Source organism: Ipomoea triloba, chromosome 15 (genome assembly GCF_003576645.1).
Source record: "Ipomoea triloba cultivar NCNSP0323 chromosome 15, ASM357664v1".
Classification (NCBI taxonomy): Eukaryota; Viridiplantae; Streptophyta; class Magnoliopsida; order Solanales; family Convolvulaceae; genus Ipomoea; species Ipomoea triloba.
Genome location: NC_044930.1, coordinates 4,842,975 through 4,866,671, shown reverse-complemented (window position 1 = coordinate 4,866,671; position 23,697 = coordinate 4,842,975). Strand labels below are relative to the sequence as shown.

Sequence of the window (23,697 nt, the reverse complement as noted above, 5' to 3'; positions counted from 1 at the left end):
TAGTTGGGCCTGGGCTTACAATTGGAACCTTGTGAGTGCATACAATGGAAATCAGTTGTTATGCGGTGGATCTAGGTAGACCTGGCAATTCGTGTATACGGGTTCGTTAACGGGTCGACACGATAACGACACAAACACGATAAGGCTAAACACAAACACGACACGTTAAAGTTAACGGGTTTAAAATTGTAACACGAACACGAACACGATTTGTTAACAGGTTAAACGGGTTGACACGATAGACACGTTTTGTTAACGGGTTTCAGATCGTGTCGACACGATATGACACGAAACCCGTTTAAACCCGCTAAATCTATTGATATATTAAAAACTAAAATTTAAAGTTAAATTATATAAAAAAGAAATAAAACATACAATCCAATCCATCAAACAAACTAAAAAAATATTCGATTTATAACATTCATAAAATTATAAAATAACATCCAAAAATCATAATTAAAGAAGTTCATAATAGTTTTTAGAATAAAATTGAACACAATAAACATTCAAATTTCATATTGTTGAACACCAATAATTGGTGTATGATCTTGGCCTAATGTAGTAAATTCATTCTTAATCATATATGTTCATGATATATTTTGTAAAGACAATGGTTCTTACCTAAATGACAATGATTTTTAGCGGGTTCTAAACGTGTCTGTGTAAACGGGTTCGTGTAAACGGGTTAACACGATAATATTAACGGGTTAAACGGGTTCTTAATAGGTTTAACGGGTTGACCCGTTAAGACACGAAAACATAACGAGTTCTTAACGGGTCAACCCGTTAACGACCCGGGACATGTTAAGGCTAAACACTAACCCGTTATTTTCGTGTCCGATTTCGTGTCGTGTTAACGGGTCGTGTCGATAATTCCCAGGTCTAGATCTAGGTTTTAAATGATGTATTTTTAGTATTGAAATTGTAAATATTTAGAATATAAATTATGTTTTTAAGTTTTGAGAATTTGTGAATATAATAAAGACTCATCACAAATTGTAAATTTTTAAAAGATAAATAGTGAACATTTAATATGTAAATTATGTATTTTGGGTCGAAGTCCACCTTGCAAGTTGAACCAGGGTCCACAGAATAATTTGGCAATAGAAATTTGCTCCCTTTTTTATTCAAAAAATTTAACTTAGTCTCATAATTATTATAAATATTAACGGGCCGTTTGGTTTGGAGGAAGGAATTAGGGGGAAAAGAATTGTAATTCGGTGGAATTACAATTCAACGAATGAAGTAGGAATTGAAATTACAGTGTTTGGTATTCAGGAATAGGCGTACATGAAATTGAAAGGTAAGAAGAGACAAAATGACTAAAATGCTCTTATGTTGTAGTAGTGGTAGTGGTAGTAGTGGTAGACTGGTAGTAGTGGTAGTAGTAGTAATAGTGGTAGCGGTGGTAGTGGTAGTAGTTGTAGTAGTCGTAGTCGTAGTAGTGGTAGTGGTAGCGGTAGTGGCAATGGTAGTGGTAGTGATGGTGGTGGTGGTGGTAGTGGTAATATGTATATATATATATATATATATATATATATATATATATACATACATAGTAGTGGTGGTAGTAGTGATAGACTGATAGTAGTATGTACATACATACATACATAGTAGTGGTGGTAGTGGTGGTAGTAGTGATAGTAGTATGTACATACATACATAGTAGTGGTGGTAGTAGTGGTAGTGGTAGTACGTACGTGTGTGTGTGTGTGTATATATATATATATATATATATATATATATATATATATATAGGGGTGGGTGTGGGAGTGGGGGCAGCTGACTCCGTCTTTGCTTAGGGACAAGTCTTTGTTGGTGATTAGTTTTGAAAAAGACTTGGCAGTTGGTGGTGTAATTAATTTTCATGCACTGTCAAAAGACCAATCACTAACGTCCTATAATTGATTAATTTGGAGAAGACCTTAATTTGCACCGTCAAGAAGTGTATATAAAAATACGTACTCAAAAAACCATTCTTTCACGGCAGAAAGAAAAGTGATGCACATTTGAAAACAAGTTTTATAGACATCTAGAAGTGAGCTTCACTTTAAAGTTTGGAGTGTACAACACTTTGATTCACAGCCTAGTTGTTGATGGTGATGTTAGAATTTTTGTGCAACATTATATTCAGTTTGTTCTCTCCCTAAGGCTAGATAAGAATCCGGCACCACTCAATAATAATAATAATAATAATAATAATAATAATAATAATAAATTATGATTTGCCATTTCGTAACTATACAATATAATGTTTCTTTTCCCATTACAAGCTTATACATTAATGTTTGTATTAATACGTGGAATAAATTAATATTTATTTAATAAATTGGCTGCAACACAAAACATGATCTCATAAACATCTTGATTGCTGGGAATTATGAGGCTTTGCATTTTTAATTTCTTAGAAGTTGTGCAAAAGCTAACGTTGGCTTCCGAGAGACCAGAGTCCTCTGCAAAACCTATCAACGTGAATTACATGCTAAGGTTGACCGCCACTCAAAATCACACCACGAAGACCTTCACAATCTATGGTTGGCACCTGCAATACTTCAGACGTGAGCTTCACTGCAAAGATTAAGATGTGTTGATTAATAGCCTAGTACGTAAATACAGATAATAATGTTTTCAATCTTTAGTACATCGTAGTAGTGGGGTATAAAAAGACTTGGAGCGAAATAAGTCTTCATTGGTGGTTAATTTTAGAGAAGACTTAGTTGTTGGTGGTGTAATTAATTTGTATGCATGGTCAAAGACCAGTCACCGATGTGGCAATGTCTCACAATTAATTAATTCGGAGAAGACTTTAATTTGCACGTCAAGAGGTGCATGCAAGAACACTAAAAAAAATCATTCTTTCACGGCAACAAGAAAAGTGTTGTGCATTTGAAGACAAGTTTCACAGACATCTTGACGTGAGTTTCACTTTGGAGTGTACAATACTTTGATTCGCAGCCTAGTTATTGATGGTGATGTTAGGATTTTTGTTTAACATCGTATTTGTTTTCCCCCTAATAAGACAAACTGATTTCTGTTAAAAAATTGAGAACAGCAAATAGGAGGTTCAATTTGCAGTTATTGGATTTATTCAATGGTTCCACATTTGAAACAAGATTGAATCAATATCACCTTTAAGCGTTAAACAATTAAACACCTTGGGAATAATTACAATAAGTAAATATTTTAATTCTTATCATAGATGAAAAAAGAGTTGCAAAAAAAAATTATTAAAAAGAAATAAAATAAAAGAAAAGAAATATCGTGAGTTTTCGCTTACTGTACACCTACAAATTTTATTGTTATAATAGTAATACAAAAAAAAAATACTCATCATCATTATTATTATTACAAAGTTAGAACATATTGAGGCTTTGCATTTATATGTTGATTTCTGGGAATTATGAATATAAATTGGGAGCTACACAAAACATGCATATTGATTTCTGGGAATTATGAGGCTTTGCATTTATATGTTGAGTGGCGGTCAACATTTGAGATTGGGGATTACGTCCTATCAACGTGAATTAGAAGCCATTATTAATTGGCGTCTCACGTTCTCAGAAACCAGAGTCTTCAATTCTGCAATACCTATCACGCACCGTGAACTATAAGCTAAAGGTTGGCCGCCAGTCAAGACTCAAGATCAGACAACTCCGACTGACATGATATATATATGTTAACCTCATGCATTCACTTCAATTCAAAGCATCCCAAAATATAATTGTGATAGATTGAGCCTTTAATTTCCTTTGTGCAATGAAAACTCCAGTCCTTCAATGCCGCCTTTTCTTCTTCTTCTTCATATCCTCCTGCTTTCTGCTGCTGCAAATAATATTAGTATCAGTAGGGGGCTTCATCAGCATCTCAATGGTGGCAGCCCAATCCCAATCCCAATGCTTGAGCCATCAGAAAATGTTGTTGTTGCAGTTCCGGAGCAGCCTCAACTTCGACTCAACAACTTCAACCAAGCTTGCGCGCTGGAACCACACCACACACCACGACTGTTGTGTTTGGCCTGGGGTGGAATGTGACACCTCAGGTCGTGTCATCAGCTTGATTCTCGACAATGAAGGGATTGATACAGAAGATGGTATTCACAATTCAAGCGCTCTATTCAGTCTTCAATACCTTGAGAGGCTAAATTTGGCTTACAACGACTTCCATTTGACTCCAATTCCAGTTCAGATCTATAATCTTACCAACTTGACATATCTCAATTTGTCAAATGCTGGTTTTGGAGGGCAGATCCCGAATGGAATATCAAGACTCACAAGGTTGGTAACTCTTGACCTCTCAATAGATTGGGGATTTGCACTTGAGATTCCAAATCTAAACCAATTCTTTGAGAACTCGACTCAACTTAGACAAATTTATCTTGTTGGTGTTGATCTTTCCAGTACAGTAGTTCCAAAATTCTTAGCCAATTTCTCAAACCTGAAGACCTTGAACCTTAGTCGTTGTATGCTGCAGGGAGAATTCCCAAGAGAGATATTTTTGATACATGGTTTACAGGAATTGAGTTTGGAATACAATAATGATCTTAGTGGCGGTTTCCCATCATTTCCTGAGAATGGATCACTTCGGATGATCTCAGTAGCTGCCACTCAATTTTCTGGTTCGTTACCAGCATCCATTAGTAATCTTAGCAACTTGTCTAGGCTCGTTCTCTACGGTTGCAATTTCAGTGGATCAATTCCCTCTACCATGGCACAACTTACGAGTCTCACTCATGTGGATTTCTCGTTTAACCACTTCACTGGCTCAATCCCACATTTTCTATCTTCAAAGAACCTTACCAGCATAGATTTTTCTCTTAATGGCTTGACAGGTCCACTTTCTTCTAAACATTTTGAAGGCTTTTCAAAAATTGTGTACCTAAATTTAGAGTCAAATTTTATCTCTGGAAGAATTCCCCCATCCCTGTTTTCACTTCCATCATTGCAGACACTAGATCTTTCCAACAATTCATTTGATGGTCTTGGTGATGAATATGTGAATGTATCTACCTCACAATTGGATAGTCTCTATTTGAGTTCTAATCGTCTAAATGGGTCTTTTCCAGAGTATTTCTTTGAATTTCCAATGTTGAGTGACTTGGATCTTTCTTCCAACTCCTTAGGTGGGAAGATACAATCATCTTTGTTTTCACTTCCATCATTGAAGACGCTAGATCTTTCCAACAATTCATTTGATGGGCTTAGTGATGAATATGTGAATGTATCTACCTCACAATTGCAAACGCTCCATTTGAGTTCTAATCATCTAAGTGGATCATTTCCAAAGTACTTCTTTGAATTTCCAATGTTGAGTAGCTTGGTTCTTTCTTCTAACTCCTTAGGTGGGAAGATACAAGCATCTTTGTTTTCACTTCCATCATTGTGGAATCTAGATCTTTCCAACAATTCATTTGATGGTCTTGGTGATGAATATGTGAATGTATCTACCTCACAATTGGATAGTCTCTATTTGAGTTCTAATCGTCTAAATGGGTCTTTTCCAGAGTATTTCTTTGAATTTCCAATGTTGAGTGGCTTGGATCTTTCTTCCAACTCCTTAGGTGGGAAGATACAATCATCTTTGTTTTCACTTCCATCATTGAAGACGCTAGATCTTTCCAACAATTCATTTGATGGGCTTAGTGATGAATATGTGAATGTATCTACCTCACAATTGCAAACGCTCCATTTGAGTTCTAATCGTCTAAGTGGGTCATTTCCAAAGTACTTCTTTGAATTTCCAAAGTTGAGTGAATTGCATCTTTCTTCCAACTTTTTAGGTGGGAAGATACCATCATCTTTGTTTTCACTTCCATCATTGAATATGCTAGATCTTCCCAACAATTCATTTGATGGTCTTGGTGATGAATATGTGAATGTATCTACCTCACAATTGGATAGTCTCTATTTGAGTTCTAATCGTCTAAATGGGTCTTTTCCAGAGTATTTCTTTGAATTTCCAATGTTGAGTGACTTGGATCTTTCTTCCAACTCCTTAGGTGAAATGATAGAGTTTGAAAGTCTCCAAAAGCTCACCAACCTCAGAGGATTAAACTTGTCGAACAATGAAATTAGAGGGGAAATACCATCATGGATATGGAAACTGGGTAATGGAAGTCTATATCATCTGAATCTCTCTTGTAATTTCTTAGAAAGTCTTGAAAAGCCTTATACAATTCCAAGTAGTCTCACTGTACTTGACCTGCACTCAAATCAATTGCAAGGACCACTTCCTATTCCACCTGCGTGTAATGATGGTGATGGACCTATTCATCTTGATTACTCACACAATTTTTTCAATGGTTCCATCCCATTTGGTCTTGGGAGTTTTGCTAGAAATGCTTATTTCTTGTCCCTTGCAAATAATAGCTTCACCGGGACAATTCCTGAATCTATATGCAATGCTAGCTATCATCTGAAAATACTTGATCTATCCGACAATGAATTGGGTGGCACACTTCCGTCCTGTCTATTTAACAGTTTTAACCGTCTCGGAGTATTAATCCTTAGGAAAAACGAAATCCATGGTAGTGTACCCGATTCCTTTACAATTTATTGTTCTCTACAAACATTAGACCTCAGCAGGAATTTGTTTGAAGGGAAGATTCCAAAATCACTGATAAATTGTTCTTTATTGGAAGTTCTAAATGTTGGGAGCAACAACATTGTAGATACCTTCCCATGCACATTGAAGAACTTATCAAGCCTGCGTGTGCTAGTCTTGCGATCCAATAACTTCCACGGTGACCTTCAATGTGTTCATGCCAATCATATTTGGCCAAATTTGCAGATTATTGATATTGCTTCCAATAATTTCAGTGGAAAACTCTCCTGGAAGTTCTTAAACTGGAAAAGAATGATTATTGATGAAGATACTGCAGAATCGGGACAATATATCATGTTTAACCACCTAAGTTTAATTGGAAATAGGATTGGTGTAATTGGACATGAACCAAAACATGATCCATATGAATACTACAAGGATATATTAATGGTAACCTGGAAAGGGATGGAGATGGAAATGGTGAAAATTCTCAAAGTATTCACATTTGTTGATTTCTCATGCAATAATTTCTATGGGGTTATACCCGAATCCATTGGGGCTCTCACTTCACTTTATGTTCTCAACCTATCGCATAATGGTCTCACAGGAAATATCCCTGAAACAATTGGAAATTTGAAAATGATTGAATCATTGGACTTTTCAGCAAATCAGCTTGGTGGAGAAATCCCGACACAGCTAGCAAAACTCACATTCCTTTCAGTCATGAATTTATCATTCAACAAACTTTCTGGTATGATTCCAACAGGCAATCAACTTAATACATTTGGACCAGATTCTTACATAGGCAATCAAGAATTGTGTGGTTTTCCTCTCCCAAAAAGTTGCAAATCACCAAAAACTTCCAATGGCGGCCGATCTGAGATAGAAATTGATGGTGGCTCCACTGAGATCAAATGGGAATACGTATCTTCTGCTTTGGGATTTGCTGTGGGTTTAGGGGCGTACCTGTGGATGCTTTTGCATAACAAGAGATGTAGGGAAGCATACCAACAACTTGATGAAGTTTTAATACGGCTATTCGGTCCCCGACAACGCGGAAGAAAATCTCCAGGACTAGGACGCAGAGTTCGCAGGAATTGATTCTGATTACTCTAAGCTTCAACCTTCAGGTAATCTTGATTATTACTTCTTACATGACACTAAATTTTCATATAAACACCGTTGATACCTCTTATTACGTGCATGTTTTTTTTTTTTTTTTTGTTGTGTGTTATCAACTGGATAATATTTAAGTGTAATAGCTTTTGAAGGTGTTGTATGTTGTTGGGCTTCTTTTTTTTTTTTTTTAATTTTTTTTATAATTAATATATGTTGTTCGGCTTTTTTATATATATATATATATATATATATATAATTAATAAAAGTTTAAAATATATCTTTTGTGTTTCGTTTTTGTAAATGTTTCTTCATCTTGAAAAAATATAAAAATTGCATGTCTTGTACAATTCACTACTGGAAATTTTCAGTTTTTCAACCACCTATTACGATAAAAAATATAATGGTCAAAATTTCCTACCACCTTTTACTTTGTTGTCCGTATTTTTGACCACGCTTGAAGGATGGTTGGAAAAACTTTTTAGCCATATGAAACTGTTTAAATTAGCCTTTTTGTTTCCGACCACCAAAACTGGTAGATGACTTGTGGGGTTAATGACTGAAATGTGAAGGAAAATAGAGGACTAACAAAAATAGGAAGATTTTAAAACTTGGACAAAAATAGAAAAAGTGTGTTTGGGTGATGCATTTCAGTGTCAGAAACGCATCTCCCAAATGCGTTTGTTTTTACTTGCGTCTCATGTATTTTTTACTTGCGTCTAATGTATTTTTTTTTTAAAGAGCGTCGAGCTGGTGACCAGTCGCCTTCTCCTCAAGTCGCCTTCCCCGGCAACCAATTTTTTTTTCTATGAGACGCAAGTGGCACTTGGGTCTCTGGTTAACGTGCGAAAAAAAAAAAGAAAAACAAACGCATTTAGGAGATGCGTTTCTGACACTGAAACGCATCTCCCAAATGCACTTTTCTTATTTTTGTCCACTTTTTAAAATTTTCTTATTTTTGCCCATGCATGAGAAAAGTATCACATTTCAGTCTTTAACCCTCATTTGCGCCCCTTGCCTTTCCCACTCCTCACCTCAAACTCTCCTGTGTCTCAACGACTCCATGACTCCACCCAACGTAACCATCATCTCCGGTGATTGCCGTTCAAGAGTCAAGACAGGCGACAACTACTCGGTCTCTTGCTCTCCGCCTCTCTGCCGCTCACAGCATTGTCTCCGCCTTTTCGCTCCTCACCCTCTGACCCTCTCCATCCCTCTGCCTCTCTAGTAAGTCCCTATAACCTCATTTACTCATACTCATAGTCTCAAGTTTAACTGCTCATTCTAAAACCTCTCTGGCTATGTACATAGGAAACCCTAGATCTGCTTTCGAGACTTCGAGTTTGTAGTCTTCTTCGGTGATCGTCTCTGGCCATGAAAATGTAACAGGTACTTTAGTGCTATTTTAGTTATTTATATGATATACTATTCTTAAATCTTGAATTTAATAGATTTATGATATTTATGATATGTGAATATATACACTGTTATATTATAGAGCATTTTTGAAGTTTATGAATAATTTAATTTGAGAACATGTTAAGTGCAATTTGAGAGGAATGCTAAGAATTTTGTGTGATTTCGATGACGAGATCACGGGTCTTCCCAAACAAGCTAAACAACTTAAAAATGTAATTAGTTTTCTTTTTCATTATAAATTATGTGATTTAATTTGTTTTGATATTACACTATTTATGATGTTAAATGACTTTTGGCTGTGTACTTAAATGCTTAGATACGTAAGATTAACATAGTAGATCAGGATCTATTCAAATTGGTGATCTTAAGATGAATAAAAATGACTCAACTTACTGAAACACAAAGAGTCAACAGTCGCCTTTACTGAGGCTCGAACCCACTCCCCTTCATGTGAGAGTGTAAATCGGGTGCCACTAGACTACAAGGTCTTTGGCTAAGGTTATGTTTGGCAAACCTAGCTGAAAAGGTAGCTGAAAGTTGAAAAGTAACTGAAAGCTGAAAAGCTATAAGCTCGAAACTGAAATCTGAAGAGCTGTTATGCTTAAAAGTGTTTGGTAAAACTAGTTTTTTGATAAGTTGATAAATGTAAAAAGGCTAAAAAGGACATCTTTATAAAATTTAAATACTTTTAAATTTAAATATATTTGTTTACATATTAAAATATAAAATAATAAAATCAATATATTTTAATAAAAATATAAAGTAAGAACATATATTTGAAAATATATAAAGTAAAACAAAATGTTTATAATTCATAAAATTAGTTCATACAAAAATTAGTGTTCAAACACAAATGTCAAATTGAAATTACAACGAAACATATTGAATTGAAAAAGGCCAAAAGAGTTTAAATTGGGAGGGGTAAATGATGTCATTTATTTAAAATAATAAGGATAAAGATGAAAAAAAGTTTAGAAGCTACTAGCTTATTTTAGAAAAGCCACCTAAAGTAGCGTTTCAAAATAAGCTCTTATTTTAAGCTACTAGCTTATTTTGAGAACATTACCAAACAGAGCTTATAACTTATTAGCAGCTAAAAATAAGCTATAAGCTCCTAAATAAGCTTTGCCAAACAAACTCTAAACATAAAACCAGTCCCCCTCCCCCTCCCCCTCCCCCTCCCTTTCTTCCCCTTCTTCCCCTTTTCTTTTGATTTATACATTTAGAATAAACGTATTCCTGAGTTTCAGCTAAAGTCTTTGCATTAACTTTCTAAACCTTAATTTGTATTTAAAAACAAGTTAAAGGAGGATTAAATCCACAATTGTTATTTCATTTAAGATCTTATATATTTTGTCATTTGTCACTTATTTTAGTTCTTGCTCTTCATGTTCTTCTTGTTTCTAGACTATAGAGTTCTTGAGGGAAATTGATATTCTGTCAAAGCTTCATTACCCGAATGTGGTGGGTGTAGTATAAGATGGAATAGGTGGAATGCTTGCTACTATTACTGAGTATGTATATGGTGGATGGTTCTCTAAGGCATGTTCTACTTCGCAAAGATTGGTACTATATATTCCTTCTGCTTGATGTCATTTTTTAACTTTTGGTTGCTGTATAGTTTTGGGAGAATTCTTATTTTCTGTCTGTAGTCTACCTTTCTAGAATATCAAATAATCTTCTTACACTGATTTTGGATAATTGTTCAACAGGTTGATGTGTTCTCCTTTAGTATTGTCTTATGGGAGGTTCGTTCTCACTGGAGAGGAGCCTTATGACAACATGCATTACGATGCAATCATAGGTGTGTTTCTTGGATTCTCTTGTATGTCGTTTCTAAACAGTTGGTAGAACTAGTGTTATGCATAATGCCTTGTGCCAGAGTGGTTATTGATTATCTCGTATTTTGAATTAACATGACATTCCTAATTGTGTGATATGCAGGAGGCATAGTGAGCAACACATTAAGGCCAAGTATTCAAAGTTACTATGATCCAGAGTGGAGAAACTTAATGGACCAGTGTTGGGCTCCAAATCAGATGGGTTTTTAAATTTTCAACTATATATTGATGAATTCTCTTCGAGCATAGAAAATGTGTATATGTTTGCAGATATCTTACCAATTTGTGACATTTTATTTTTTATTTTTTTTCATTTCACTACAGAGGCAATCCCCGTTGTAGTGAAAGTAATTTTATTTTCCTAGGTAATACCTCTCCGACCACCAAAAGCGTGGTCAGAAAATCTCACGGCTATAATATTTATTGGTGACCGTTTTCGACCACCGATGGCCAGAAATTATGTATCTCTAACTTTCTTTCCCAACAAAAATTTCCGACCACTTTGTAATAGCAGACGTTATTTCTAACCACTTCATGCAATGGTCGGAAATAGTGACAGAGGTTTTTATAGATATCCCAAGTGGTAGGAAATGTGATCGGAACAACTGTTTTGACAAAAAATTGCCAGTTTCTAACCACTTTATATATGGTGATCAAAATATTTGACATTTCTATTGTAAATTTGTGAGTTTTGAATGCAGACGAATTCTTATCTGGTTTCTAGTTGGTTGAAAATAGATGATTAAAACAGAAAAAATAAATGAACTAGAATATGTTTACGCAGTTCGGAAAAATTTGTAAACTTATTATAACAATAATAGGCGAACAGTTGTAATCGTAAGCTACAACAAGTGTGGTAGACTGGTAGTGGTGGTGGTGGTGGTGGGATGGTGTGTTGTGGTGGTGGTGGTGGTGGTTTGATTGTGTTGTGGTGGTAGTGGTGATGATGATAATAATAAGGAAAATAATAATAATAATATGAAAAATAACTTAAATAAGAGAGTAAAGAGATAAGGGAAGTAAAGAATTCGAAAAATGTCTTCCGACTAAAAAATTAAGAAGACATTTTTCATTAAATTGATTTTTTTTCGGTTGACCAAAATGAATATTTTCTTTTAACTTAATTTTCCTTGAATACCCAAACACTAAAAAATCTGAAAAATAACTCTCAAAAGTCATTTTTAAGATTCCCAAACCGACCTTATTATTCTCTTCTTTGTCATTGACAGCTAGAAATGTATGTGGTCATATCTTCTGTTCCCATTGTATTTATTCTTTCTGTTCCTTAAAGGAAATATAAGTTTATATATAAAATTTGTGGTGTTGTTTTTTTGGTGAAAGAATCTGCTGTTGTTGAATATATAAAAAGAGAAGCAGAACAAAAAGAGGAGTGTGATAAAATTAATAAAATCCATTCAATTTCTGAATTTTTCCAAACAATCAATAGAGTCTTTGCATGTCGGGTGTCCCCCTCCTCTTTCGATCAAAAAAAAAATAGAGTCTTTGCATTTATTTCATAGGAGTTCCGCAAAACATATCAGCTTGAGATTGCGCATTTCTTCCTTTACATCACAGGACTCCACTAAGACAAACTCCACTGAGACGACTTTCACATCAATCACGACCAAAACAAAGAATTTTTAGAGAGATTTTTATTATTGATCAATGTGTTTACAAAAGAAATGAAAAGATATATTTAAAGAGATACAAGAAATAGTTAAAGTAAAATTAGTAAAAATAAAGTTACAATAGAGATGAAATAAGAATTGCTAGTAGATAAATTACAGAGTCCTACTTCACACTTCTGCAACTATGGAACCCAAAATTAGAATTTAAAAACATCGATATACAAATGAAATAATTCACTTTAAAAGAATTTTATATTTTATAAATTAGAAACTAATTAACTTTGAATATGTTTTCTAATTTCCAACTAAAACGACGAAACTTGAGTAATTTTAAAAATAAAATAAAGATCAGATTTGAGTGAAAATGTATAACTTTTTAATTAAAATATAATTGTTTTATCTAAAACTTTTCATTTATCAATCAAAAAGAAATATTTCCATAAAAGGGTCAAATAAGTCTAAGTCAGTTAGACCCTTAAAATTTTAAAAGTGTAATTACACACTTTAACATGTTATATTGAGACAATAATAAAGTTCAAAAATACCTACTATTACAGGTCATTAATCTTACAACATTAATTTTATCATCTTCAACGGCAATCCAATGACTGATAACTGCCGAATCGTCATCGGTTGCCGTCTACCAGAGAAGGTGACTAGTTGGTCACCTTCTCTAGCAAAAAGGCGACCAACTAGTTGCCTTCTATCTAAGAAGGCAACCACTGGTCAGCCTTTAGTCGCCTTCCAGATGGAAGGTGACTATTGATCACCTTCCGCTGGGAAAGGTAGCTAGTTGGTCGCCTATCACCGAAGAAGGTGACCAACTAGCCACTTTCCATTGGAAAAGGCCACCAATTGGTCGCCTTTCATCGGAGAAGGTGACCAACTGATCACCTTCCATCTGGTATATTGCGACCAACGATGGTTCGGTCGTCGTCGGGCGATAAAGATGATAAAATTGATTCCAGAACCGTAATGGTAATATCAAGTCATTTATCAGTTTTTAGACTTTATTGTCTCAATATAACATGTTAATGAGTGTAATTGCACTACTTTTAAAAAGTTTAAAGTTCTAATTAACATTTTAGATAAGTTTAAAAGCTTATTTGACCATTTTCCCTAAAATATATTACTTTTCAATGAACATGTAATACTTCTAATCTAAATCAACCAAAAAGTATACTTTTCTGTACAAAGTTTTTATTTTTAATGTAAAGTAAGGCATTGATTTCCAGCGAGCTTATTAGATACATAAGGTAATAATATTTTTAACCTTTAGAACACTGTAGTAGTGTGGTATAAGAAAACTTAGAGACAAGTCTTTGTTGGTGATTAGTTTTAATTAATTTGTATGCACTATTAAAGACCTGTCACCAACGTCCTATAGTTGATTAACTTATTCAGAGAAGATTTTAATTTGCACCGTCAAGAAGTGTTTGTAGGAATACTCAAAAAATCATTCTTCATGGTAACAAGAAAAGCGATGCACATTTGAAGACAAAATTTTTAGACATTTAGACGTGAGCTTAACTTCGGAGTGTACAACACTTGATTTAATTTGCAGCCTAGTTGTTGATAGTGATGTTAGGATTTTTGTGCAACATTATATTTGTTCTCTCCCTAATAACACAGGCTGATTTTTATTAATTAAAAAATAGAGCACAACAAATAAGATGTTCAATTTGCAGTGATTATATTGAATTCATTCAATGGTTCCACATTTGAAACAAGATTGAATCAATATCACCTTTAAGCATTAAACAATTAAACACCCTAAGAATATATTTATTTAATAAATTGGGCGCTAGACAAAACATATTGATTTCTGGGAATTATGAGGCTTTGCATTTATATGTGGAGTGGTGGTCAACCTTTGAGATTGGAGATTACATCCTATCAACGTAATTTACAAGCTATTATTGGCTTCTCATCACTTTCTCAGAAACCAGGCCAGAGTCTTCATTTCTGCAATACCTATCACTCACCGTGAACTATAATCTAAAGGTTGGCCGGCAGTCAAGATCAGACGACTCCGACGGACATGATGACTAATTTAACGTAAACGACGACGACCTTCACAATCTAAGGTTGACATGATGATATATATATATTGTTGTTAATCTCAGCTCATGCATTCACTTCAATTCAAAGCATCCCAAAATATAATTGTGATAGATTGAGCCTTTAATTTCCTTTGTGCAATATAATGAAAACTCCAGTCCTTCAATGCCGCCTTTTCTTCTTCTTCTTCATATCCTCCTGCTTGCTGCTGCTGCAAATAATATCTGTAGGAAGGGTGGCAGCCCAAGCCCAAGCCCAATGCTTGAGCCATCAGAAAAGGTTGTTGTTGCAGTTACGGGACAGCCTGGACTACTACTCAGATTCATCCAACATTGAGCTCTGGAACCGCAACCCAGACTGTTGTGTTTGGCCCGGGGTGGAATGTGACATCTCAGGTCATGTCATCACCTTGATTCTCGACAATGAAGGGATTGTTGTAGATTATATTCATAATTTACACACTCTATTCCGTCTTCAATACCTTGAGACCCTAAATTTGGCTTTCAACAGCTTCAATTTCATTCCATTTCCAGTTCAGATCTATAATCTTACCAACTTGACATATCTCAATTTGTCAAATGCTGGTTTTCAAGGCCAAATCCCGAATGGAATATCAAGACTCACAAGGTTGGTAACTCTTGACCTCTCAACCGACTTATTTAATCTTCAGATTCCAAATCTAAACCAATTCTTAGAGAACTCGACTCAACTTAGACAACTTTATCTTCATGGTGTTGATCTGTCCAGTACAGTAGTAGATTCAAAATTCTTAGCCAATTTCTCAAACCTGAACACCTTGAGCCTCAATCATTGTAATCTATCAGGATCATTTCCTAGAGAGATATTTCTGATACATGGTTTACAGGAATTGAATTTGGAATCTAATGTTGATCTTAGTGGCGATTTCGCATCATTTCCTGAGAATGGATCACTTAGGATGATCTCAGTAGGTGGCACTCAATTTTCTGGTTCCTTGCCACCATCCATTAGTAATCTTAGCAACTTGTTCATGATAGATCTCTCCTCCTGCAATTTCAGTGGATCAATTCCCTCTACCATGGCACAACTTACGAGTCTCACTTATGTGGATTTCTCACATAACAAATTCACTGGTTCAATCCCACATTTCCCATGTCAAAGAACCTTACTAGAATAGATTTTTCTTTTAATGGCTTGACAGGTCCACTTTCTTCTAAACATTTTGAAGGCTTTTCAAAAGTTGTGTTCATAAGTTTAGGGTCAAATTATCTCTCTGGAAAAATTCCCCCATCTCTATTTTCACTTCCATCATTGAAGAGGCTACATCTTTCCTACAATTCATTTGATGGTTTTGTTGATGAATATGTGAATGTATCTACATCACAATTGAAAAAGCTCGATTTGAGTTCTAATCGTCTAAATGAGTCATCATTTCCAAAGTACTTCTTTGAATTTCCGAAGCTGAGTGAGCTGTTACTTTCTTCCAACTCCATAAGTGGAAGGATACAATCATCTCTGTTTTCACTTCCATCATTGCAGGCGCTAGATCTTTCTGACAATTTGTTTGATGGTCTTGTTGATGAATATGTGAATGCATCTGCTGTCTCACAATTGGAAAGACTCGATTTAAGTTCTAACCGTCTAAACAAGTCATTTCCAAAATACTTCTTTGAATTTCCAAACCTAAGTAGATTGTTACTTTCTTCCAACTCCTTAGGCGAATGGATAATGTTTGAAGGTCTCCAAAAGCTCGGCCTCGAAATATTAGACTTGTCGGACAATGGAATTAGAGGGGAAATACCATCTTGGATATGGGGAGTGGGTAATGGAACTCTACATCATCTAGACCTTTCCTGCAATTTCTTAGATGGTTTTGAAAAGCCTTATACACTTCCCCGCTGTCTTACTATGCTTGACCTGCACTCCAATCAATTGCGAGGCCCACTTCCTAATGCACCTGTCCCTAGATCTGGCTTTAATATTGATCCCACTATTTATCTTGATTACTCAAACAATTTTTTCAATGGTTCCATCCCATTTGATCTTGAAAGTCGTACTTTGGTTGCTACTTTCTTGTCTCTGTCAAATAATAGCTTCACTGGAATAATTCCTGAATCCATATGCAATGCAAGCTATCTGAAGGTTCTTGATCTATCCAACAATAAGTTGAGTGGCATGCTTCCATCATGTCTATTCAACATTGTTGGGACACTTGAAGTATTAAACCTTGGGGAAAATCAAATCAGTGGTAACATACCCAATTCCTTCCCAAGAACATGTGTTCTACAAACATTAGACCTCAGCAGGAATTCCATTCAAGGGAAAATTCCAAAATCTCTAGTAAAATGTTCATCATTGGAAGTTCTGAATGTTGGGAGAAACAAAATTGTAGATACGTTTCCGTGTCCACTCACGAAGTTATCAAGCCTGCGTGTCATAGTCTTGGAATCCAATGGATTCTATGGTGACCTTCACTGTGTTAATGCCAATCACATGTGGCCAAATCTTCAGATTATAGATGTTGCTTCCAATAATTTCATTGGAGAACTCTCCCCAGAGTTGTTAAATTGGAAAGGAATGACTATTGAGGAAGATCCTGCACAGTCTAGGTTTAACATCAGGTTTCACTACTTGAGATTTAGTCATTACAACTACCAAGTTAGAGTGACGCTAACTGTGAAAGGATTGACGATGGAACTTGTGAGAATTCTCACAGTCTTCACATCTATTGATTTCTCAGGCAATAATTTCTATGGGGTTATACCAGACACAATTGGAGCTCTCACTTCGCTTTACTTTCTTAACCTATCACACAATACTCTCACAGGGAATATCCCCGAAACATTTGGGAATCTGAAAATGATTGAGTCCTTAGACCTTTCAGCAAACCAACTAGATGGAAAGATCCCAACGGAGCTTGCGACACTCACATTCCTTTCAGTCTTGAATTTATCATTCAACAGACTTTCTGGTGTGATTCCAACCGGCAATCAACTTAATACATTTGGACCAGATTCTTACCTAGGCAATCAAGAATTGTGTGGCTTTCCCCTCCCAAAAAGTTGCAAATCACCAAAAACTTCCAATGACGGCCGATCTGAGATAGAATTTGATGGTGGCCCTTCTGAGATCAAATGGGAATACGTAACTTCTGCTGTGGGATTCGTTGTGGGTTTAGGGGCGTACCTGTGGATGCTTTTGCATAACAAGAGATGCAGGGAAGCATACCAACAACTTGAGGAAGTTTTAATACGGCTATTCGGTCCCCGACAACACGGAAGAAAATCTCCAGGACCAAGACGCAGAGTTCGCAGGAACAGGCTCTAATAACTCTAAGTTGCAACCTTCAGGTAATCTTGATTAATTCCAGTATGACTCAAATTTTTCATATAAACACCGTTTGTTACACACCAAACACTTTTTCTTAAGTCGATATGGTTATTCACTTCACTTTTGTAGGTATGAATGCTGAGATCAGTGATTATGGTGGTGATACCTCTCATTGGGTGCATTTTTATTTTTTTTTGTGTGTATTATTATCACTTGGACAATATTTAAGGGTAATAACTTTTGAATGTGTTGCATGTTTTTACGCTATTTGTTTTAATTAATACTCCCTAAAAGTTCCAAATCTATTCTTTTGTGTTTGTAAGTTTTCCTGTTGTAAATATTTCTTTATCTTGAAAAAAATACGAATATTGTCTTGTACAATTAAAGGGTTGTACAACATATCCATTAATTTGATTAGTAAATTATTATAATTGCAATTAGCCCGCGATAATAATAAACACTAAACATCGTAAACACTCAGAAAAAAAAAAAATTGATTCATGGGAATTATGAGCCTTGAATTTGCATTTATATGTTGACTGGCAGTAAACCTTAGAGATTGTGGATTACTCCAATGAGTCCTATCAACGCGAATTACAAGTTAAGGTTGGTTTCTCAGAAACCTGCAGAAACCAGAGTCTTTTTCTTTTTTTTTTTTGAAAAAGAGAAAGCTGAGTCTTATCACCGTGAACGTAACTACAAGCTAAGGTTGACTGCCAGTCAAGCTAAGACGACTCACTGACATAATGACTTTTAACGTAAACGACGACAACGACCTTGACAATCTAAAGTTGGCAGCTACAACTATAGATCGAAGCCAAAGTTAGACTTAAAAAACTTGATATAAATATATATATATATATATATATATATATATATTGTTGTTAACCTCATTCATTCACTTCAAAGCATCCCAAAATATAATCCTGATTGAACCTTAGCTAGCTTTTTGTTGTGCAACAATGAAAACTCCATTCCTTCAATGCCTTTTCTTCATATCCTTGCTATCAGTAGGGGGCTTCAGCAACATCACAGTGGTGGCAGCCCAAGCCCAATGCATGAGTGATCAGAAAATATTGTTGCTGCAGTTGCGGAGCAGCCTGGAGTTCAACTCAACAGCTTCAACCAAGCTTGCACGCTGGAACCACACCACAGATTGTTGTGATTGGCCTGGGGTGGAATGCGACACCTCAGGTCATGTAATCACCTTGATTCTCGACAATGAAGCCATTACAGGTGGTATTGACGATTCAAGCTGTCTATTCAGTCTTCAATACCTTGAGACCCTAAATTTGGCTTTCAACAGATTCACATCTGACATTCCAGTTCAGATCTATAATCTTACCAACTTGAAATATCTCAATTTGTCACATGCTAATTTTGGAGGGATCCCCAATGGAATATCAAGACTCACAAGGTTGGTAACTCTTGACCTCTCAATCTTCTATGAATTGGATCAGACACTTACACTTGATCTAAAGCAATTCTTTAAGAACTCGACTCAACTCAGACAAATTTATCTTGATGGTGTTGATCTTTCCAGTACAGTAGTAGTTCCAAAATTCTTATCCAATTTCTCTAACCTCAAGACCTTGAGCCTCAGTGGTTGTAACCTGCGGGGAGAATTCCCAAGAGAGATATTTCTGATGCAAGGTTTAGAGGAATTGATTTTGGGATACAATCAGAACCTTCGTGGTGAATTCCCATCATTTCCTGAGAATGGATCACTTAGGATGATCTCTGTAGCTGTCACTCAATTTTCTGGTTGCTTGCCACCATCCATTAGTAATCTTAGCAACCTGTCCAGGTTAGATCTCAACAGCTGCAAATTAAGCGGATCGATTCCCTCTACACTGGCACAACTTAAGAGTCTTGCTTATGTGGATTTCTCAAATAACAACTTCACTGGCTCAATCCCGCATCTTCTACACTCAAAGAATCTTATCATCATAGACTTTTCTCAAAATGGCTTGACAGGTCCACTTTCTTCTAAACATTTTGAAGGCCTTCCAAAAATTGAGAATATTGATTTAGGGTCAAATTTTTTGTTTGGAAGAATCCCCCCATCTCTGTTTTCACTTCCATCATTGCGGTTGCTAGATCTTTCCAACAATTCATTTGATGGTCAAGTTGATGAATATGTTAATGCTTTTGCCTTACAATTGGAAACACTTGACTTGAGTTCTAATTGTTTAAATGGGTCAATTCCAGAGTATTTCTTTAAATTTTCAAAGTTGAGTCGACTGCTACTTTCTTCCAACTCCTTTGCTGGAATGATACAACCATCTCTGTTTTCACTTCCATCATTGCAAATCCTAGATCTTTCCTACAATTCATTTGATGGTCTTGTTGATGAGTATTGGAATGTATCTGCCTCACAATTGGAAATACTCGATTTGAGTTATAATCGTCTAAAAGGGTCACTTCCAAAGTACTTCTTTGAATTTTCAAAGCTTTCACTTCCATCATTGCAAATCCTAGATCTTTCCTACAATTCATTTGATGGTCTTGTTGATGAGTATTGGAATGTATCTGCCTCACAATTGGAAATTGTTGATGAGTATTGGAATGTATCTGCCTCACAATTGGAAATACTCGATTTGAGTTATAATCGTCTAAAAGGGTCACTTCCAAAGTACTTCTTTGAATTTTCAAAGCTTAAAGGGTCACTTCCAAAGTACTTCTTTGAATTTTCAAAGCTTAATAGTCTCTCACTTTCTTTCAACTCTTTAAGTGGAAGAATACAACCATCTTTGTTTTCACTTCCATCATTGGTGACACTAGATCTTTCCAACAATTTATTTGATGGTCTTATCGATGAATATGTGAATGTTTCTGTCTCAAAGTTAGAAACACTTGACTTGAGTTTTAATCGCCTGAATGGATCAATTCCGGAGTATTGCTTTGAACTCCCAAACCTGACTCAGCTATTACTTTCATACAACTCCGGAAGGATACATTTTGGAAGTCTCGAAAAGCTCACAAGCCTCGAAGTATTGAAAATGGTTTCTTGTGGGTTGCAAAATTTTCCGGATCTTAGAAATCTATCCAACTTGTTCCGTTTAGATCTTTCGGACAATGAAATTGGAGGGAAAATACCATCCTGGATATGGGAAGTGGGTAATGGAAATCTAAAAAGGCTGAATCTTTCTCACAATTTCTTAGATGGTTTAGAAAATCCTTACACATATCCAAGTGGTCTTTCAGTACTGGACTTGCACTCAAATCAACTGCAAGGCCGACTTCCCATTGGAGTAGCTCCATACCTTGATTACTCAAACAATTTTTTCAATGGTTCCATCCCATTTGATGTTGGAAGTTATGCTTCAGGTGTTGGTTTCTTGTCTCTTTCAAATAATAGCTTCACCGGGATAATTCCGGAATCCATATGCAATGCAAGCGATCTGGTGGTGCTTGATCTATCCAACAACAAGCTAAGTGGCATGTTTCCATCCTGTCTACTCAAATTTGTTAGCATATTAAACCTTGGGGAAAACCAATTCAGTGGTAAGATACCTAATTCCTTCCCAAGTACATGTGCTCTACAAACTTTAGACCTCAGCAGGAATTCCATTCATGGGAAAATTCCAAAATCTCTAAAGAAGTGTTCATCACTGGAAGTTCTGAATGTTGGGAGCAACAAAATTGTAGATACGTTTCCATGCCAACTGAAGAAGTTATCAAGCCTGCGTGTCATAATCTTGGAATCCAATGGATTTTATGGTGACCTTCATTGTGCTAATGCCAATCATATGTGGCCAAATCTTCAGATTATAGATGTTGCTTCCAATAATTTCACTGGAGAACTCTCCCCAAAGTTGTTAAATTGGAAACGAATGGCTATTGAGGAAGAGCCTAGGCGTAACATCAGCTTTGACTACTTGAAATTTAGTGGTTACCAAATTAAAGTAAAGCTAACTGTGAAAGGGAAGTTGATGGAATTTGTGAGAATTCTCAGAGTCTTCACATCTATTGATTTCTCATGCAATAATTTCCATGGGGTTATACCAGATACAATTGGAGCTCTCACTTCACTTTACTTTCTTAACCTATCACACAATGCTCTCACAGGGAATATCCCCAAAACAATTGGAAATCTGAAAACGATTGAGTCCTTAGACCTTTCAGCAAACCAACTAAATGGAAAGATCCCAACTGTTGGGTCCATCCTATGTGGAAAATAAGAAAAGTTGAAGCATGTTGGCAGACAAGAAAAAAAAAAAAAAAAAAAAAAAAGAGGATTCCACCTATTTTGTTTGTTTCCCTATGTCTTTGTTGGTGTTGAAATATTCCACCAACTACACTCCACTCATCAGCATTCCACCACTCAATTCCCATTCATTCCATTTTTCGGCAGTAGGCAGCAGCAAGGGAGAAAGAAAATCACCTATTCTTCTTTCTTCTTCATTTTGGTGCAACTTTGTCGTGGATTTGCTGAAACTTTTGGGTACTATCTTCATCAAATATTTGAGGTCAGCTTGTATTTATTCCAGGCATCTCTTTGGATAATCTCGTAATATTTGTATTCATTTTACCTTGTTCGTGGTAGTTGAATATTTTGAGTACGAGATATTATTCCTTTTAGCCTGTGAATATTATAAGAATGTTTTGGCCTAGGAGTTGTTATATTTGATGATTTGTGGATGTATGGCTCATGTGGTAGCCTAAAACTTTGTACCCGAGATTTGTGATAGTGGAAATTGTTGTTGTTGGTGGCCCGTGGTTTTTCCCCGTGGTTTTGGGGTTTTCCACGTAAATCTTGTGTTCCTTGTGTTCATATTTATTTTTGGGCTATTGTGTATTATCTCGTATTTGTGTACCGTGTTGGTCTTGTGATTCTAATTGTCACAGGCAGTGGGATTTTTCCCAACACCAACAGAGCTTGCGAAACTCACATTCCTTTCAGTCTTGAATTTATCATTCAACAGACTTTCTGGTGTGATTCCAACCGGCAATCAACTTAATACATTTGGACCAGATTCTTACCTAGGCAATCAAGAACTGCGCGGTTTTCCTCTCTCAAAATGTTGCAAATCACCACCAAGTTCCAGTGGCGGGAAATCTCAAATAGAGTTTGATGGTGGCCCCTCTAAGATCAAATGGGAATACGTAACTTCTGCTTTGGGATTCGCTGTGGGTTTAGGGGCGTACTTGTGGATGCTTTTGCATAACAAGAGATGCAGAGAAGCATACCAACAACTTGATGAAGTTTTAACACGGCTATTCTGTCCCCGACAACGCGGAAGAAAATCTCCAGGACCAAGAGGCAGAGTTCGCAGGAACAGGTTCTGATAACTCTTGGCTGCAACCTTCAGGTAATCTTGATTACTTCCAATATGGCACAAATTTTTCATATAAACACACCAAACACTTTTTCTTAAGCCGATATGTTAATTCACTTCACTTTTGTAGGTATGAATGCTGAGACCAGTGATTATGGTGGTGATACCTCTCAATCTCTCATTGTGTGCACTTTTTTGTGTGTTATTAACATCTGGACAATATTTAAGTGTAATAACTTTTGAATGTGATGCATGTTTGTGCGCTATTTGTTTTAATTAATAAAAGTTTCAAATCTATCCTTTTATGTTTGTAAGTTTGGGTGTTGTAAATATTTTTTTTTATCTTGAAAAAATATGAATATTGTATTGTACAATTAAAGGGTTGTGCAACATATCCTTTAATTTGATTAGTAAATTATTATAATTGTGTAATAAAGATTAAACGTCACTAATAAACAAGTCAAGTTAGTACATATCATATTAAAATAAGGTGAATACAAG

At 35.7% G+C, this 23,697-nt stretch overlaps 2 protein-coding genes, 1 long non-coding RNA gene and 1 pseudogene across 3 annotated transcripts; all 4 read left to right on the top strand.

Annotated features, from left to right (window-relative positions):
• Positions 1-3,759: 3,759 nt before the first annotated feature.
• On the top strand, positions 3,760-7,859 carry LOC116005473 (receptor-like protein 7). Its single transcript, XM_031245677.1, has one exon. It carries the CDS (start codon positions 3,868-3,870, stop codon positions 7,639-7,641), a length of 3,774 nt encoding a protein of 1,257 aa, XP_031101537.1. The 5' UTR covers positions 3,760-3,867; the 3' UTR covers positions 7,642-7,859.
• Positions 7,860-7,955: 96 nt separating this feature from the next.
• Positions 7,956-11,588, top strand: LOC116005474. Its single transcript, XR_004094975.1, has 5 exons — positions 7,956-8,883; positions 8,968-9,045; positions 10,483-10,641; positions 10,788-10,879; positions 11,020-11,588. It is a non-coding gene; the product is annotated as an uncharacterized LOC116005474 (long non-coding RNA).
• Positions 11,589-14,715: 3,127 nt separating this feature from the next.
• On the top strand, positions 14,716-18,217 carry LOC116006208 (annotated as a pseudogene).
• A 659-nt stretch (positions 18,218-18,876) lies between these two features.
• On the top strand, positions 18,877-23,409 carry LOC116006837 (receptor-like protein 7). The gene is made up of 3 exons (XM_031247333.1): positions 18,877-22,071; positions 22,796-23,229; positions 23,327-23,409. Exons 1-2 carry the CDS (start codon positions 18,877-18,879, stop codon positions 23,204-23,206), a joined length of 3,606 nt encoding a protein of 1,201 aa, XP_031103193.1. The 3' UTR covers positions 23,207-23,229; positions 23,327-23,409.
• Positions 23,410-23,697: the final 288 nt, after the last annotated feature.